General features: G+C 47.3%; 1 protein-coding gene across 4 annotated transcripts in view; it reads right to left on the minus strand.

The window, feature by feature from the left end:
* The window catches only part of daam2 (dishevelled associated activator of morphogenesis 2), a 127,562-nt gene that overhangs the window by 43,695 nt on the left and 68,064 nt on the right, over positions 1-15,803 (minus strand). For all 4 annotated transcript variants that reach the window (XM_028437373.1, XM_028437374.1, XM_028437370.1 and 1 more), the window contains exon 3: positions 8,242-8,331. In XM_028437373.1, the coding sequence (XP_028293174.1) occupies positions 8,242-8,331 (90 nt within the window). The remainder of the gene's footprint in view (positions 1-8,241; positions 8,332-15,803) is intronic.

Genomic DNA, 15,803 nt, shown 5'->3' on the forward strand with positions numbered 1-15,803 from the left:
TAAATAAATAGATTCACTGTTGGTAAAACAAAAATAAACTAAGACTAGAAAAAATTGGCACTTCAATGAAAAATCCATAGTTTCTATTCACTTTGGTCATTTTTACTTCTGGATCCATCGAGGGTGTCACCATAACAACTAATATAATCCCAATATCTGTCTGCTGAACGCTCCTAAAGTTTGCAGTATCTACCTAGACTAAAAGTAATGTCATCAGTGATTTCCACTATTCGGAAAAATGTTAGGGACAACTTAAAGAGCCGATGGCCAAGGAAGATCGGCAAATATTGCTTTGTTCTTCCAATAATGTGAAATTAATATTTCATGCTTTACACTTATGCATATTTAAAAAGCTATTCCAGTATTTGAGTTGTTAGCTGAATGCAAATGTTTTATCCGATCAAACCACTTACACCACACAAGGAACCCAGCCTGAATTCACTGACCCAAGCGGTAAACTGGTCTCATTATCATCGGTACTTGACCAAACCACTTTCCAATGTGCAGCCCTGGGTGCCAACATGCCAGTTCATGCCGGGCGGGTGAAGCTAAAACAATGAAGCTCACTGTGCAATTCAGCCAGCGTTTTCAAGCCGACTACTTTCACCGCTGTACTGCTGACACACTTGCCTCACAACGCCAGAAAGTTCCCGACACTCAGATTAACAACTTAACTGCCTGTCTCTGACCCCAGCCTCTAGTTGCTGACACGCCCGCTCAAACATGCCGAGTCTAATGCAACATTTCTCAGAGGCAGTTTCACAAGCCAAGGTAAAGTACTGTAATTTTCATCTTCTTTTGGGACGAATGAACAACAGTGTTCACTTTGAGGGCCTTGGTCATATCAGTGCACAAACTAACTGGTTTTGCTATTTTTATGAGAATTATAAAAAGCTAAATCGAGTGCAGTTGACTTTCAAGATCTTGACCACAATGTTCATAGAGTTAATCACCTATGATCACCAGTATTAGCATCTCGTGATAAGAAGCCAGACTGCTTTAAGTGCAGGTTGTTACCGTTGAAATGTGCTGACGGATTGTTCTTGTTGTGTATGGAAAGTCTCTAGTCGTCATGATACATGCACATTAGTATCTAACAAGCCCGCTGCATTCCATATGTTTACATATTGGATCCACATCTGGCTAACAACATTGCAGTCGCGTGTTAGGCAGTAGTTTAAGGTTAACCCCATCATTGTGTTACACATGTCACACACACACACAGCCCCCATGTCTGGTAGCATTATGTATGATTTACAGTCCAAGTTGCAACAAACTCAGACAGGAATTCCCAACAGTGGATCAGGTATATATTTGGAAGAAATTCCCCTTGTAGCAACCATCTGTTGGGGAAAATGTTGTTGCTCTACTGGCAGAAAAAAGACAAGCAAAGCAATAAATGAAGACTTTTTAAAGTCTATTCAGGTTGTAATTGTATTTACAGAACCAGTAGTTTAAAAAAGTCAGAGATGATGATGCGTTCAAGCTTCTTACTATCATGTAACACTCCATATTCAATACTTGGAAGCTTGGACAAGTTGTTACTGACCATGATAATAAAGTCAACGATTCTAAAGGATCCTACGGACACATAACCTTTCAGGTCAGGCTTCAGGAATAAACAGTAGTATATTGAAAACTCATCTACCCTTTCAGAGAGTTTTAAAGTGTTAGAAGAACTTTCCATTGTCTTATTGATAGCCAACAGAAGCCTAAACAGAAGGCTTACACCACGCAACAAGCTGTTGGTGTTCAAAAGTACCGCTACTGCCAACATTAAACTTTTCATTACAAGGCCAAATGCTGCACGTAACGATGACGATCTCACAGCTACATATTTCCACTTCAACCATTTTCTTTTGGCTTCTGCAGCCGACTTGGCACAGCTCCTTTTTTTGAGTCTCACAGCTTTGGTCCACATCAATACCTCGTCTGTTAGTCTTACTAACATGTTTCCAAGTAGACTTCGGTTTCTCCGGCAATGTAGTGAGCTTCACTCTCGGCTCCCATGAGCTCAGAGAGGCCCAACAGGACCTAGACTGTGATGTGGGGTCTCCTGTTTGACACACGACCAATGAGAGGACCCAGAGTAAAATTCAGATTTAAAAGGTCAGTAAACTGAAATAAACTAAATTTGTTATCCGAAAAATTATTTTCATTCATTTAAACTCGTTTTGGGTTGAGGGTCACGGGAAGCTGGATCCTAAAACTGTACATACTGGAGTTGAATAAACAAACTCTTACAAAGACAGGGACACAAACCCACAACTATCTAGCTCTGGGCTTTACTAAAGATTGTACAAGGATGCTCTTATTCAGGAAAGTTCTTGACATATAGTATTCTGCTAATTAAGGAAAACACATTTTGTTATGCATCAGAGTCTTGGCAAATTCTTACTAAAGTATGTAAAAAGCTAAAATGACTGGTTGGGAGGCAACTAAAAAATGTTTTACAATGCAAACGAACACCTGCAGGATTTTACAGGCTGTGAAGAATTTTGAGGCCAAAAGATTGAATTTAAAGTCTGATGTTTAAAGATCTGATGTTGCTATTCCTCAATTTGAAGTTAATATTTGATTAAAAGAAATTATGGGGTAAAGTTACTGTGCAAAGATTTGTGCATCTACAAATAGAATGCGTACTGTACACGCATGTTTCGTGCATGAATAGGGTTTGCACGTAAATATTCACACACAAATGACTTTGCAAATTTACATTGAAGAATCCAAGTTATGTTGGTGTATTTTCTCCCCAAATACGAGTCTGACAAAAGCACTCTTACTGTCAAAACTACATCAGCAGGACTCATAGGCATAGGCAGTAAAGAGTTGCAATAAAAATGCAGTGCATGTGCCCCAATTTTGATTGTGCATTTAAAAGTTTCATAAACATAGTTTTAAAATTAAAAAGAGATATTATAATATTTTTTATAGCAGATTTTTGCTCCGTATCTTAAATCAGCGCAGTATTTCCATCACCGCTCTTCACTCGACACATAATGCCTGTGACATTGTGATGTAGTTCTGACAGTTGGTTTACTTTTGTAAATCCACAAATATTTAAATTGTATGTAAGTATTTATGTGTGCATCAACACATTTTCAGACAGAAACCTTAACCAATTAGAACTAGCCTGAATGGTGCTCTAAAGTTCTTGACATTTAGAAAAATGGATGTACGAGCACAACAAAAAAAAAACAAAAACAATACCATGTGATAATATTAAAATGCTAACAAATAGTCTAAACCATAACAGCATTCTTCACACTGTTTTCATTGTAGCTATGCATTAGTCATGTATTTAAATCAAATACTTTCCCATGTTCTTTTCAACCATTTCTTATCAAAAGCCGCCGTTTGTGAAATATTCAGCATTCCAAAAAGCCAAGCCGTCTACAGGGAATGTTTATTCACAAAAGCCGGGATATAAAGTCTCACCTCGACATGCAGGAAATGGACAGGATATTGAATTCTGAAAGATTATGTAACGTACTGCCTTGTTACAAGTCGCTAACATTAGTGGTGGGGGGTTGCAAATACTTCGCCTTGGGTTTTGCCGAGTGCTGGGGATGAATCTCATGAGGTGAGTAGTTGGAGACACGTGTTGCTGCTTTATGTCTTTTTTCTTACTTTGTCTGCACATGCTGTCAAAGGTCAACACTACAAGAAGTGCAATCTTTTACAGACAGCAATGCATGTTTTGTTATTGCAATTAAATAAATTAATTTATTTTATTGCATAATTGTGACCATCACAAGCCCTCCCTATGGAAGGGTTAGAAATACTTTATTATAGGGAAGATATCAAAGAGAGGGCAGTGTTACACCTAGGGGAGGGGGAAGGGAACAGGGAAGAGGGAGTCAGGGTAAGAAATGGAAATGGTGGGGAAGAGTTTTAAAGTGAGAGTGAATGTGATGTTATAGTTGTATTTATTGTGTTGTGTATTTCGTTCAGCCAATCTGGCGGCAAGTGTGGAGCTTAAGTATAATGGTGGTGGCCGTGACTAGAACGAAGAAGTGAGGGGTTATATCTAAAAGAGGTATTTGGGACTAATGTGTTTAAGACATGCTAGTGTATCCAAGACCAACGTTTGTGCAAGAACCGCTTCGGTGAACCTAAGCACCACCCCGGGCCCAAAAACGCAGCCAGGCCGGCCGAAAGAAGCAGCCCCAGGCCACTCCCCACGATCGAGCAGCCCCCCAGATGCCCCCAAGATCCCAAGCCGAGAGTCATGCACCGCCTCCCACATACACACCCGAGAAAGCCCCAAGCACACCCCGCCACCAACCCCAAGGCCCCCCGCCAACACACAACCAAGCACCCAACCCCCCGAGGAGAGGGCCAAGAGAGCCCCCCGCCCGAGATCCCAGCAGAGGAGCAAAGGGCCACAGCCAGTTGATGGCCAGAGCCACACCAAGCAGGCAGCAAGCGGGCGCACGCCGGCAGGCCCACTAACCAGCAGGGACCGGACCCCAGGCCAGAAGGACCTGGACCAGAAGCAGCACTGGCAGGAGCCCACCCAAGAATGACTGCCACATCCCCAGGCACCTGGGGCACAAAGGGGACACTGCAAGTCACCCCACCGGCCCCCAGAGCGCCCCAGATCACCCTTTATTGATGCCGCCAGCGCAATGAACCTTTGTTATTGTCAAAGTCAGGACCCCGCCCAAGGGCCCCAGCCAGATTGTGTTGCTGCTTTAGAGGGAGGGGCCATTTAGTCACATTCGAAACTTCTCAATAACCAGTAGTAAAAGAGTCTATGCTCGTTTTGTCACAAATAAAAGGATAACTGGTATCGTCAGGAGCAGTGTGTGTATGTGTGCATGTGCGTGTGTGTGTCAATGTGGTGCAGCTAATAGGAGTCAGGAGGCCTCGTGCCTCCAGCACATTGATCAGGAGTTTGCGGATGTAACATGTTCTCTAGCTAAGGGCTGCCCAACGTCACTATGTTGTAAGTCATGCTTTGATGGAAACAAGCACACACACACATGCACACGTGAAAGTACACTGTGCTACAAGCAGGAGAGCAGAAGTCATACTTATTCATACCATCTTTGTTACACTTAAACCTGAGGCTTACAGAGAGCCATGATTGTGTTTTCCTGACCCTTGGCTGCAGCTGAGATCAGAAGCTGAGATATGGCTCCGTTATGTAAAACCATTGAGCAGCATAACCATGAATTTGTAAGTCATGGTACACAAAGATCATTATTGTACAACACTGCTGTGTGGGATATGTTAAGTACATCATGTGGACATTTTCAAATGGACCAAGTGAAGCTGTGTTTATATCAGGAAAAGCTTCTTTACTGTTTTACTTCAGCAATGCTGGGACTCCTGTGTTATACAGTAATGTTTTACTATAATGCCCCTACTTTGGTAGTGTATTTTACTGTTGTTTTGTGTGTTTTTGGAGTTATTTTGTGTATTACGTTGGGCTTCACAATTACTTCCAATTTCTTGAATTACAATCTTTGGTGGATTTGTTTTGAGGGTCACACAGAATTAGACCGTGGGTCGCATGTCATCAAACTTTTTTCAGCTTTTAACCTTGTTACAATGTTAATTCCTTCAAAAACACCCCAAAAGGATTATTGGACTTCCTTGCTGCATCTCTGAATAATTTTCACTAATCTCTGAACTTATTGCTCTGCCCCCTTCTGAAAAACGAGCAGAAAAACTTTAGTGACATCACTAAAGTCTGAACCGCCCCCTCCAGGAAGTGCCTGCTGCCGGTGTAAGTACCAAATGCAAGTATTTCCAACTGCAGCTGCGTGTACAGTACAAGTGACGGCCCAATTACCATTTTTAGTATCCATTATATTGCCTCGTATCACCTTTGACTTGATCAAACGTGTTTGTGACAATGCGATGCGGCGGTTGGACAAAACAAATGATTATCACATTAAATGCACTATTCCTGTAGTTAATAGAGATGAGGAGGAGAAGAAAGTGAATCAGCAGCTTAACACTAAGGTGAGTGTTTGAAGCAGCTGAATGACTGATGGATAAACTACAGCCTGAAGCGCTGAGACGGACTCACAATCACAATAGCCACTTAAATATCCATGTGTTTTATTGTAATGTGCAGGTTTTTGGCTGAAAACAATAACAACAGTGTGTGGATAGCAATAAAATCACTTTGGTGATCAATGATCTGTCTCGCAAGAGCGAGGCATGAAGTCTGCATCTACAGACACGCCCACTCGCGCATAAGTCGGCCCCAAAACAGGCTAGCTCAGCTGGAATCAGGCAATCTGTAGCTCAATTTACACAACCCGATAAAGTGATTGACATCGAGAACAACTGTACTTGCGTGCGTTTGCTCGATTGGGTTTCCCACACTGTGTTTTGAGCTTGCACCAATTTCATGCTGCGACAGCTAAAGGAACTGAACATCCTCAAATACATGAATGGAAGAAATAACGCAGAAATAAAGTTTCTCATTTGTTATTATTCTTCTTTGGTTCATGCAAAACTACATAAACATGCACAATTTTGTAAAAGTTACAGCACATCTTACGGAGGAGGAGTTCAAAAGGAATTAGTTTTTTTTAAAATAAATGTTAGTGTATTGACATAAATAGTGTATCAAATGTTTTTCAAAGTGTTTAACTTAAAAAGCAATCTAACTTGTAAAAAAAAAACAGTTAACAAATGCATGGATTTAGATAGAAATGGAAGCAGAAAAGCCTTAAAATTCCAGCCTATAGCATTTTTCTAATGCAAAACCTATATCTGAAGCTCCTGATTTGTGTATTTTTGCGTGAGAACTTAATACATCTCTGTGAGCAGACGTGACAGAGGTAGCAATGAGTCACAGATGAGCAGCCAAAGGAATATTTAAGTTTGTTTTTCAGGTGGACAAAGTTCGTCCGTCAGTAACTCCCCTTAATTATCATCCAACTATAACACAACTGGACCTCAGGAGGAGAAAACAAGGAAACCAGTGTTGGTGCCTTGCAGTAACAACCGAGGGAAAAATCTACCGTCCTCCGCTCTCAATTTAAATCAACATCAGCTGTAATTCTCAGCCACAGAGGGCGTTTGTTTCACATGTGCAAACGTGCCAAAACACATGTTCGTTCATATTTTTATATCTTTATATGTGTGTGTGCATGTGTTGGGCAGTAATCGTGCCTCCCTGCCCACACGAACGCACGCACGCGCGCACACGCACACACACTCGGACTACTATCCCCTCTCGCTCTGCATCCATCAATGAGAGTCGTTTGGATTTCCCTTTGGCGTCCTCAAGTTTGCCCAGTTTTTTTTAACTTATTTTACAAGCAGGAGCAATACAAACGAGAACATCTCTCTGATATGAGCCCAGCTTGGAGTTGACAAAGTGACAAGTTTCCATCTATTTGTGCAGCTGGAGAGGAAAAACCCAAACATCTGTGGTTGTGAGAAAAAAACTCAAAGCTGATATAAGGAGAATGAGACTCCAGTAAGTAAATTATCTTGAATATTATATGTTGTCCTCAGAGGGAACACAGAGGTCGAACTGTATCATTGTGGGAGAAAAGCAGATAAAATCTTCGGTATTTTACTCCTACTGGGTTTCAATGTAAATGATAGCGAGACACTAGCTTCCATCCTTGCCTTGACATCCCTCTACACACCTTAACAGCATCACTAACGCACACAGGTGCACGCGCACACACACACACACACACACATAATACTGCATCAGTGTTTGCTCCATTTAAATACAGTGTCAGAGCACATCAAATCACTGCTGTACTGTGCTGTGATGCTGGTGGCGCTTCCAAGAAACTGCCCTCAATCAAAAACATGGAGGCACACAGGGGCAGCTTTATGGGTTTTTCTGTTTGCTTTGTTACAAAACTGAAACTAAGGCGGAGGGTTTTAAGTTTTCAAAAGCTAAAAGTCTTGTTTTTTAGGATATTTGACCAAAAAGTGAGACCAGAGTTGGTGTGGAGATGTTTTGGCAGGGCAGTGGACTCCTCACCACAAGAGCAAATTAGATTTCAATTGGGGAAAGTGAAGCTTCCAGGATGAAATTGTGGATCTTACTGTCAAACAAGGTGCTGGTAAAAAAAAAAAAAAAAAAAAAAAAACCCGGGTCAGTGTGGGAATGAGTGATGATTCCAAACAGTGATGCTTTGCCCTCAATAACACTGAACGCTCGTGGTTCAGCTCCGAGCTGTGGCTTCAGGCAGCCAGTCAAACCAGAGGCCGAGCTGACGTTTGACACAACAGAGGAGGTACACTCACTTTTTTCTTGCTGCAGTAGATTTGCCATTTCTTCTCATTGGGCAGAGCGAACATGGCCTCTCGGTTTTTATCCGTCAGGTCCAATTCATCCTGCAACAGCAAGAGATGTGCATTACTCAAAGGAACATACATCATACAATCACACTGCAAACAGAACATACAGGGTTGCATGACCCAAAACAATTCAAGAGTTTCATCAAATATGGTGGAAATCACATTTAAAATACTTTGTGTCATATTGAGATTTTACCAAACAGATTTCAACTACATATTTTGATAATCTAAAGTTTTGAAGGTTAAGGTCTGATCACCCTTGATAAAAATACTTACATTGATGAACAAGCGATCTTATTCCATCTCCATCAGGGAGCACTGGATGGCACACCCAATATAGTTAAGTGTCAGCCAAGGTCACTTTACACTTTAAACCTAAAACTTGTGATTTTTTTTTCTAAACGTACTACTATGTTTGACAACGAGATACTTATTTTCAACTTTTGTCACAACCCTCTTTAATTCAGATAACTCCTAACATGAATGCCATCCCTCTTTCTTTCAGGAGGCAGTGAAAACGGAACATTTGGCCTTTAGAATTTCTAGATAGATGGATACTTTAATGAACCTTTGCAGGAAATTGCATTTGTTACAACAACAACAACAACAACAACATTAATTTATCAGCACTCTCAAGGTAACAGCAGAAATAAAAACAGATCTACCAACTGGTGTACTAAAGTGCAAGAGTTTATTGTTGATCAAAGAGTTTGATGGCAACCGGCAAGAAAGAGCATGTCTTACATCTTGGTGGGATCAGTCAATCACTGAAGACCCACCCATATCACCTCTAGGGCTCTAAATGGGTGGAGTCATTGTTTATTACAGTGTTTTTAAATCAGTTTGTTGAGTGTGGTTCTGTCAGATGTGACGGCACCCTCCACCTAGGATACTTCTCCAACAAAACCAGCACCGATCACCACCGTGTTGTAAAAGAAACTCAAAGGTTTGCAAATATTTATAAGAATGTACACTGGTAGCTGTCTGAAAAACTCCAGTCAGCTTCACCTCTTTATTATAAACAGCCTCAGTGTAGCTCAAACAGTCCAACTTATAATCAAGTTGTACGACTAGATACTTGGAGATAGTGTTGAGCTACACCTTGTTTCCTAGTATGGCGACTGGATCAGGTTTGGGCCCCTTCCTTGAGATTCTGTGGGGATTATAGTATGTAGCAAAAAAAAACTAAAGTGAAGAGGGTTTGTTTAATTAACATTAAGATCTGACTTAATAGTTAGTCCTTTCTTTTTTTTTTTTTTTTTTTTTTTTTTTTTTTTTTTTTTTACCTTGTCTGCACATGCTGTCGAAGGTTAACACTACAAGAAGTGCAATCTTTTAACAGCAATGCATATTTTATTATTGCAATTAAATAAATTTATTTATTTCATTGCATAATTGTGACCATCACCAGCCCTCCCTAGGGAAGGGTAAGAAATACTTTATTAAAGGGAGGATGTAAAAAAAAGAGAGGGCAGTGTTTACACCAAGGTGAGGGGTTGGAGGGGGGTGGGGAAGTTAACAGGGAAGAGGGATACAAGATAGGATATGGAATGAGTGGGGAATAGTTGTTAGGTTCCAAGTGATGCGATGTGAAATTGTGGTTGTGTATATTGTGCAGTTTGGTGACCAGTGTGCGGTTTAGGAATAATAGTGGTGGCTGTGAACAGAGGAAGAGGTGAGTGGAAATTCCATAAAACAGGTATTTGGGAACAAGGTGCAAGGTGTCTAAGGTTGAGCCCAGTATGAGTGTTATCCCACAGCCCAAGGCCAGTGCATACATGACAAATGTATTTCCAAGAACCGCCACTGCAAAACCCACGAGCCGCCCCCGGGCCCGAAGAAGCAGTCAGGCCAGCAGCGAGAGCGGGCAGCCTAAGGGCCCCCGGCGACCACCCCACGGCCAAGCAGCCCCCCGCACGCCCCCAAGGTCCCAAGCCGAGAGGCAGCCATCGCCCCCCCCATACACACCCGAGAAAGCCCCGAGGAGCCAAGGACCCAGCGCACCACGCCACCGATCCCACCCCCAACCCCCAGACCCCCCACCCCACCGACCCCCCCCCCCCCACACACCCCCGCGCCCAACCCCCCGAGGGGAGGGCCCAGAGAACTCCCTGCCCGAGGCCCCAGCGGAGGAACCGAAGCCCACGCCCAGCAGACGACCAGAGCCGCGCCGAACGGGCAGCCGGCGGGCACCCGCCGGCGAGCCCAGAGCCAGCAGGGGCCCGACCCCAGGCCAGAAGGACCCGGAATGGATGCAGCACCAGGAGCAGCCCGCCCAGGGAGGACGACCACACCCCAAGCCGCATAAGGCACCAGGGGGCCGCTGGGAGTCCCCCCGCCGGCCCCCAGGCACCCCAACCTAGCCCCCCATGGCGCCCCAGATCACCCCCTGCTGATGCCGCCCGCGCCACGAGCTTCAGTTTTTTTTAAAGCCAGGGCCCCCCCCAAGGGCCAAGCCAGACCGCCCCGCCGGGATGTGGCCCCCTGTTCGGGCCCCGACACCCTGCCTCACGGGGCACTGCCCAAGCAGGGGCCGTACCAGTAGGTACGCAAGGGCGCGGCACGCGCCACCCGCCCCGAAAGACCCCCGCCACGACCGGCCCGGCCAGCAGGCCAAGCACCCCGGGCCCCAGGAGCACCCCCCGGGAACAGGACCCCCCAAGGGCAAGCCCCCGGGCCAAGCCCCCGGGACGCGCCCCCCACCCCGGCCCAGGACCCGGCCACAGCCCAGCAGAACCGCACAGCCCCAGACGGCACAAGGCCAGCAGCCCAGGGCCCGCCGTCCCCCGGACGGCGCAAGCCACGGGGCAGCGCCCCCCGCCGGCCCGCGAGCAACCGGCGACCCCCACCGCGGGGACGGAGGCACCCCAACGGCACACATCAAGTAAGGGACAGCAGCCCCCAGCCAAAGATGCCCCGGACCCACCCACCAGTCCGCAGATGGCAGGACGTACCCACCAGGCGGCCGAAAGCAACCTCAACCACCGGAACAGCTAGCGCCGCCCCCCCAGTAAACAGCATCATCCCGAGGCGCCAAACAACCCCGCCCCAACCCCGGTGAGGACACCAGCACCCCCCCAGCACACCCACCCCCCAAACCGGCGAGGCAGGCCGCCCCGGGCCCGCACACCGCGGGGCCCGCCCCCAAGGCCACCAGGAGACGAAACAAGCACCAAGCCACACCCAAGGGGGAGAGGCACCCCCGCGCCCCACCAGGCCGACACCGCCCGGAAAGACCCCGCAAGGAGAGACCCCGGCAAAGCCCCTCCGAGACCCACCGCCACGCCCGACCGCACCATCGTGATGTATTTTTACTCTATGCAGTGGCCCAGCCACCAACAGAGGGGCCAGGCCCCCACCGGAGAGGCCCAAATGTGTGTACCAACCCACCACCCTGTTATGGTGCCTCTCCATTCCCCAATGGAGAGGCACTTCCCGATCCCCTGTGTGAATGTGTGTGTTTGGTGAATGTATGGGGTGTGATTAAAAGAAGGGGGATGGAGGGGAGCGGTGCTCCCCATCCAGCCTCTGTGGATTTATGTGTATGTGGTGTAATAGGCCGGAGGGTGTAAGTGATAATACACCCTCCGGGGGGTGGCATGTTGAGATGTGATTAAAATTGGAGGGATTAGTAGGGCAACTAGGGTGGGAGTGCCGCCCCCACGCCACTACATAGTAACACAGGTGGCGGCCCCCTCCACCCCCAGCCCCACCATCCAGCCCCCCAAGGGTTGGGTATGGGTGTGTGGTGCATTTTGTGAGTGAGCCAGACCAGCTGGGAGTGTGGTGAAGTGAACATGTAGGAGGCCTGTCCGGTGTGAGCCGGGCCCGTCCGCATGGCGGGCCACGCGAGAGGGTAGATGGCGCAGACGGGCAAGTGGCACTGTGGGCCCCGGAGCAGCACAGCCAGAGACCCCCCCCCACGGCACCCCCCAGACCGCGCCGGCCCCGCGGAGCACGGCGACAACCCCCACCCCCGGGCACAGCCAGGCACCAACCCCATCCCCCGGCGCCCCAGGGGGCGACCCCCGCCGCACGCCGGCCCGGAGCAACGCCACCCCGCCGCCAAGGGGAGCGGCCGAGCAGGGGGGAGGCCCGCGCCCGCACCAGGGCCAGCACAGGCCCACCCGGCGCCACGATACAACACTCTCCACCGGGAGGCGGCCCCGGCCCCCCCCGACTAGAGAGGACGCCATCCACCGCCAAGCAGGGCCATCCCGCCAGCCACGGACCGGCAAGCCGGAGTACCGAAGCACCCCCAGCCCGGAACCGCCCCCCCACACCAACGGCGCCAATGGAGCCCCCCCCCCCCCACGGAGGCGATCCCCGACGACCCACGCACCGGCACGAGACACCCCCCCGACGACAGCCCACCCCGGACGACAGCGGGCCCGAGGCCACCAGCCCCGCCCCGCCCAAGGCTGCGCAGCGCCGCCACGAGCCGCGGCCGGTCCCCGGGCAGATGGCAGGAGAGCACTCCCCCGGAAACGTAGACCAAGGATCCGCCCCCGGGGCACCCCCGCCCCGGAATCGCGCCCACGGCGCCCGGTGCACCCAGCCAGCAGACCAGCCAATCCCGACAAGGATCCACCAGGCCAAGAACCACGCGCCGCGCCCCCGCACACCCACCCAATACGACCCCCGGGGAGACCCCATAGCACCCCCCACCCCACCCCTCTAGCCGTAACGGCCACACCCCGGCCATTGCGGTCAAACAAAAAGCCCCGGAGGGGGCCCCGCCTGGCTCGCCGCGCAAGCGACATCCCTGGCAAAGGCGCGCCCCAGGGAGCCAAGCCTAGGACCCGCAAGGGCCGACGGAGCAACCCACAGCCACACCCCGCCACCCAGCGACCCAGGAGGCAATCGCCGACCCCGGGCAGCAGCCACCCCCAAAGCCACCCCCACCCCGGATCCCCCCGGACCGGAGCCAAGGACCCCACCACCCCAGGCCCCCCAACGAGACCACCCCCCAGCCAACCCACCCGGCACGGCACCGCCCGTCCCCCAGGCGGGAGCCACAGCCCCCCCACCAGCGCCCCAGGCCAACGGGAGCCCCCCAAACCCAACCCAACAGGATGGCGGGCGCAAGAGCAAAGGAGGAGGGGGGGGGAGGACGAGACAGGGGGACAGGGAGCAAGGGGAAGGAGCGGCAGGGGAGCACGCAGGGCCCCAGCCCCAGAGACCAACCAGATGTGCACGCGAGGGGCAACAGCGCCAAATCAAACAGCCCCGGGACCTCGTGAACACCCAGAAGGAATGCACACCCGTGTCGAGGCAACAAGAGACCCCGGCAACCCACCCCAGCCACCCCGGCCAAGACCACCCCAGAGGCCCAAGGTGGCCCAAGCTTACAGTTGGGCTAGTGCGTTAGTAAAGAGTGGTGCTGGCAGTCGCTTGCAGGCTAGATCATCAGGGTTTTAAAAATTTAGATTTAATGCAATTAAAAAAGGAGTCCAACGCTCCTCAAAGCACGTTATTTTTTTTTGTTTTCTGAGAGCAGACATCTTTTCCATGGAAATAAATTCTGTGAGGAGATTTTGCCATTGGTTTATGTTTAAGGATTTTTTGTCTTTCCAATTTAGTAATATTGTTTTTTTTGCTATGGCTAGTGCCGCAAGGATTGATTGTGATTGGTTTGCTGGAAGTTGAAGCATTGTCAGGTCTCCAATCAAACAAAGATTTGGAGATAAAGGAATCCTGCAGTCCAAAATGGAGGACAGTTTTTCAGTGATTAGAATCCAAAAGTGTTGAACTGGGGAGCAAAGCCATAAGGCATGTAGATAGGAATCCGCTGTATTCTGGGTGCACTGAGAGCAGATGTCTGTTGCTAAGAAGCCCATTTTATGCATTTTCTGTTGGGTAGTGTGGGATCTGTGGAGGACCTTGTATTGAATTAGCTGAAGGTTTGTGTTTTTTGTCATCTTAAAAGTATTACAACAAATTTCTGTCCAGAAATCAGTGCTCGGGGTGATTGAGAGTTCGGCCTCCCACTTCGCGATTGGTAAGTAATTACAGTTAGTGTTCGAGAGCGCTCTGTATATTTTTGAGAGTTTTTTTGATTTTGTTGAGATTTTTTTCATATATATAGCCAGTTCTGGAGGTTGTAAAGTAGTTAAGTCTAGTGGAGTATTTTTCTTTATTGTCTCTGTTACTTGTAAGTACTGTAGAAAGTTACTTTTATTTATATCGAATGCTTGGGTTAGATTGTTATATGGCCTGATCTTGTCATTTTCAAAAAGGTCTTGGAGATGAGTGATTCCACTCTCTTCCCATGTTTTCAGATAGAGTGGTGTTTTTTTATTTTTAAAGTCAGGGTTGTGCCAGATTGGAGACAGTATACTAATTTTTAATTGGACATTTGTGATGTCCAGGGCTTTCCACCATGCAGTCAGTGTGGAGGCAATTAGTGGGTTTTTAAAGCAGTTGTGATGTTTGAGGGTCGCAGTGATAAAAGGGAGATCAGAGAGTTTAATGTGTTTGCAGTCTAACTGTTCTATTTCTAGCCAGGTGTTGTAGTATTCTTTTGGTTTTAGCCACTCTGTTAAATATAATATTTGGTTTGCTAAGTAATAATGCATGAAATTAGGGGCTTCTAAACCACCCTCGTCTTTGTTTTTTTGAAGGGTTGAAAGGCTTATTTTAGGTTTTTTATTTCTAGTATAGAATTTTGTAGTTGCAGAATCTAATCTTTGAAACCATTGTTTTGGTGGTTTCAGTGGTATCATTGAGAACAGGTAGTTTATTTTAGGTAAGATTTTCATTTTAACTGAAGCTATCCTGCCAAGTAGTGAGATGGGGAGATTGTTCCATCTCCGCAGATCTTCTGTGACTTTGTCCAACATCGGATCATGATTTAGTTTAATTAATTCATTTAAGTTTGGTGATATATTTAAGCCTAGATATTTAATTGTATTTGTGGTGGAGGGGTGTTGTGGATTTTGGTTTGCAGGATTCCATGAGTTTTTTGTCAAAGGGAGGATTGATGATTTTGTCCAGTTAATGGAATAGTCTGATAATTTAGAGAAGCTGTTTATTAGATTAAATACTTCCTCTAAAGAGGATTGCGGTTCTTCCAAATAGAGTAAGATGTCATCCGCGTAAAGATTAATTTTGTGTTCTGAGATGGATGAGTGGATTCCTTTAATAACAGAGTTCTGACGTACAGCTGCTGCGAGAGGTTCAACGAATATTGCAAAAAGCAAAGGTGAGAGTGGGCAGCCTTGTCTGGATCCCCTCTGCAGTGTGAAGCTTTGGGATGTTATTTGGTTTGTGGTTACTGAGGCCTTAGGTTTATTGTACAGGGTGGAGATCCATTGTATGAATGATTCTCCGAAGCCAAATTTGCCAAGGACAGTTAGGAGGAATGACCAGTTTACTCTATCAAATGCTTTTTCTGCATCGAGTGATAAGATTATTTTTTTCTTTTTAGAGTTCTGTGCCATGTTGATCACATTAAACAGTCTTCTCACATTGTCTGTGGAGTGTCTATTTTTAATAAATCCTGTCTG

This window comes from Gouania willdenowi, chromosome 22 (assembly GCF_900634775.1).
Source record: "Gouania willdenowi chromosome 22, fGouWil2.1, whole genome shotgun sequence".
NCBI lineage: Eukaryota > Metazoa > Chordata > Actinopteri > Blenniiformes > Gobiesocidae > Gouania > Gouania willdenowi.